This window comes from Peromyscus californicus, unplaced genomic scaffold, assembly GCF_007827085.1.
Source record: "Peromyscus californicus insignis strain IS unplaced genomic scaffold, ASM782708v3 Scaffold_4__1_contigs__length_199733344, whole genome shotgun sequence".
NCBI classification, from domain to species: Eukaryota; Metazoa; Chordata; class Mammalia; order Rodentia; family Cricetidae; genus Peromyscus; species Peromyscus californicus.
Window position 1 is genome coordinate 189,283,175 of NW_026294562.1, and position 4,392 is coordinate 189,287,566.

At 43.9% G+C, this 4,392-nt stretch overlaps 1 protein-coding gene across 1 annotated transcript; it reads right to left on the reverse strand.

The window, feature by feature from the left end:
- Nucleotides 1–285: 285 nt before the first annotated feature.
- Nucleotides 286–1,242, reverse strand: LOC128124240 (vomeronasal type-1 receptor 4-like). Its single transcript, XM_052760418.1, has one exon. The coding sequence runs from the start codon at nucleotides 1,216–1,218 to the stop codon at nucleotides 286–288; it is 933 nt and encodes a 310-aa protein (XP_052616378.1). The 5' UTR covers nucleotides 1,219–1,242.
- Between the last annotated feature and the right edge of the window lie 3,150 nt (nucleotides 1,243–4,392).

The following is a 4,392-nucleotide window of genomic DNA, read 5'->3' on the forward strand; positions in this document are numbered from 1 at the left end:
TGCCACAGAAGGGCAGTGTTATTGCAAGCTTTTTGCAGGCTTCTGTGAACTTCAGGTGGTCAAAGGGCAGACTCTCACAGCTTCTGTTTGAAGAGTACAATGGGCCTCACACAATAGGATTGAATCATGTAGGCTGCTGATTCACCCACCAGGCAAAAGTCCCGTATTCATTTCAGCAAATCTTAAAAAGATAAGGTACTACCTAAATATCTTTCTGCATTGAACATTTGAGGGTGTCAGGTGAGTAAACATCTGAATACCAAGCAAAACATATTATCTGCCTACTTAAAATGTACATAAATGATGTTTATTCCTTATCCAGACTAAACTGAACCTGGATACAATAGAGTAATTATTAATGAGAACAAAGGGCCCAAATGATGGAAAACACAATGAGGTGAAGCGATTGATGTTCACCAACCACCAATTGTTATTATACAAAAGAGTAATATAACCTCTTAAGATGGAGGAGAGAGTGTAAAAAGCAAGAAAGGTAATCACTAGGGTGAGAATGTTCTGGGTTATTCTGGATTCAGGGGAGTTTCTGATGGAAACATGAGTGCTGCGGATGTGTTGAACCCTCTGCTTGTGTCTGTAAAGAATAATAGTCATGGATCCACTGGACCAGGCCATGAGCACAGAAAAGAAGACTTCAGGGCATACTACCAATGCTGCATAGAGTAAACTACCAATTTCATCGTACTCTACAATGGAGCAATATTCATAATCTCGTTTTCTTGTCACATTTTTGCTATTCCTATTGACAAGTGTGTATGCAAAATAAATGAAATTTATGAACATGTACATGATCCAGAGGAGGGAAATGTGGCAGCTGATGTTCTTCTCTACTTTGAATTTATGGTTCTTCCAACAGGACTTCCTGGAACTAATGGTCAAGGCCTGGAAGACACTCAAGAGGCAAGCGGTGCCAATAGACATACTCCTACCAAGTCCTTGAATATATACTAGAAGCTTGCATCCAAAATCACTCAAGAAATACTTAAATCCCAATAATGCCATTGTTTGGGGCACTCCTGCAGAGAGAATGACCAAGGCATTGGCTGCCATTATATTCATGAGAATCAAGTCTCTGGGCTTTAATGTCCATTCTTTGCAGTAAAGGTATAGGTAGTAGAAAATTAGGGAGAAATTTCCCAGAATTCCAGTTGTAGTTTGTGATAAGAAAATAATTATGATTGCTAGGTTCCAGAAGTCCATTCTGTGATTTGAAACAATTTCCTTTAATGTATGACAGCACTAATCATCTGGTCAAATAAATACTGACAAATATTTACCAGCTACAGTAGATGAAGAAGTATTTACACCATGGAGTACTGAGGGACTGAAACAAAGGGTCTTTTATGCTCAAGTAGGTGTTGAAGGCCAGCCCTGACCACTTCAAAAGACCTCATCCACTAATGTTTGACAAGAGTAGAAACTATCTGCTGGACCAGAGCCCTATCAGGAAGGCTCCTCTTCTCCAAGACCCCTGGCAGACCCTGCAACCTCCACGCCCTGACCCCATGCCCATCTGCCCAAGACCCCAGCCACTTCCTGAGATTTAGAGACCAGCCCCCAGGTCCCATCCTGCCCCAGACTTCGCTTCTGGACCAGAGGTAAGTGTCTGAGCTCAGCCTAGATCCCATCCCTGGGCACCAGCCACTCCTGGGAAGACCTGCCCAACTTGGCCCCAGGTTCTGGGGACTGGGCAGGTTCCCTTCTATCCCTACCAGGAAGGCTCCCCTTCTCCAAGAACCCAGCAGACCCTGCATTCTCCACGCCCTGCCCCCACGCCCATCTGCCCAGACCCCAGCCACTTCCTAAGACTTAGAGACCGGCCCCCAGCTCCCATCCTGCCCCAGAATTCCCTTCTGGACCAGAGGTAAGTGTCCAGGCTCAGCCTAGACCCCATCCCTGGGCACCAGCCACTCCGGGGAAGACCTGCCCAACTTGGCCCCAGGCTCTGGCCACCAGGCAGGTTCCCTTCTAGCCCTACCAGGAAGGCTCCTCTTCTCCAACAACCCCAACAGACCCTGCAATCTCCACACCCTGCCCCCACGCCCATCAGCCAGGGACCCCAGCAACTCCCTGATACTTAGAGACTGGCCCATCCTGTCCCTGGACTTCCCTCTGGACAAGAGGTGAGAGGTGAGTGTCTGGGCTCAGCCTAGATCCCATCCCTGGGCACCAGTCACTCCGGGGAAGATCTGCCCAACTTGGCCCCAGGTTCTGGCCCTACCGGGAAGGCTCCCCTTCTCCAAAACCCCTGGAAGACCCTGCAATCATCACGCCTAACCCCATGCCCATCCACCCAAGATGCCAGCCACTTACTGAGACTTAGAGACCAGCCCCCAGCTCCCATCCTGCCCCCGGACTTCCCTTCTGGACAAGAGCTCCCATCCTGCTGGACACTTCCCTTCTGGACAAGAGCACCCATCCTGCCCCCGACTTCCCTTCTGGACAAGAGCGCCCATCCTGACCCAGACCCTGTCTGGACAAGAGCTCCCATCCTGCCCTGGACTTCTGGTCTGGACAAGAGTTCCCATCCTGCCCCAGAGTTCCCATTTTGACAAGAGAGCTCCCATCTGGACAAGAGAGAGAGACTTCCTGATTCTGTCAACTCTGTCTGAACCAAGTGTGCTGATAAGACCAAGAACGAACCACAAGGAGATGGGCAGACGTCAAGGCAGAAGTACATACAACAAAATGAAGAGCAATACAGCATCACCAGAACCTAGCCCTCCTCCATCTAGACCTGAACATCAAAAATTGGAAGAAGCAGAAGAAAACAGCCTTATGAATAAGATCATGAAGAAGGTAGAGGCTTATATAGAGGAAAAGACAAAAAAAAAGGGAAGAACGCTATAAAAAACCCTAGGAAAAGACAAATAAATTAGAAGAAAACAATAAAGTCCTGAAGAAAACAATAAAGCACTGAAAGAAAATAATGAAAAAGCAATGAAACAAATGAAGGAAACAGTCCAAGACCTGAAAAGGGAAATAGAAAAAATGAAGAAGACACAAACAGAGGGAATTTTGGAAATAGAAAATCTGAGTAAATGATTGTGAACTTAAGATGCAAGTATAACCAACAGAATGTAAGAGATGGAAGAGAGGATCTTTGGTGTTAAAGATACAGTAGAAGAAATAGATTCATTAGTCAAAGAAAACACTAAAGCCAACAAAGTCATGAACCAAAATGACCAAGAAAATTGGGACACCATGAAAAGATCAAATCTACAAATAATAGGGATAGAAGGAGAAGAATACCAACTCAAGGGCACAGAAAATATATTCAACAAGATCATAGAAGAAAACTTTCCCAACTTAAAGAAGGAAATGCTTATGAAAATACAAGAAGAGTATAGAACACAAAACTGACTAGACCTCCCCAAAAAGTCCCCTTGCCACATAATAATTAAACAACTAGACATACAGAATAAAGAAAGAATATTAAGAGCAGCTAAGGAAAAAGGCCAAGTGACTTAGAAAGGCAAACCCATCAAAATAACGCCTGATTTCTCAATGGAGACTCTGAAAGCCAGAAGGACATAGACAGATGTAATGCAGACACTAAGAGACCATGGATGCCAGCCTAGACTAATATACCCAGCAAACCTTTCAATCATCATAGACAGAGTGAACAAGACATTCCAAGACAAAGCCAGATTTGAACAATACTTATCCACAAACCCAGCCCTACAGAAAGCACTGGAAGGAAAATTCCAACCTAAGGAAGTCAGATCCACCCTCAAAAACACTGGCAATAGATAAAACCACAGCAGTAAACCCCAAAGAAGAGAAGTACACACACACTACCACCAAACAATAACAGGAATGAACAATCACTGGTCATTAATATCCCTTAATATCAATGGACTTAATTCACCTATAAAAAGACATAGGCTTACAGATTACATATGAAAGCAGGACCCTTCTTTCTGCTGCAAACAAGAAACACATCTCAAATTCAAAGATAGACACTACTTAAGAATAAAAGGCTGGGAAAAGACTTTCCAATCAAACGGTCTTAAGAAACAAGCGGGTGTAGTCACCCTGATATCTGGCAAAATAGACTTCAAACTAAAATCCATCAAAAAAGATCAAAAAGGGCATTACATACTCATCATAGGAAAGATTCACCAAGATGAAATTTCAATTCTGAACATTCATGCCCCAAACACAAGGGCACCCACATATGTAAAAGAAACATTACTAAAGCTTAAATGACATATAAAACCCCACACATTAATAGTGGGAGACTTCAACTCCCCACTCTCACTACTGGACAGATCTCCCAAAACGAAACTTAACAGAGAAATAAAGGACTTAACTGATGTCATGACCCAAATGGACTTAATATCTACAGAACAATCCATCCTAACAAAAAGG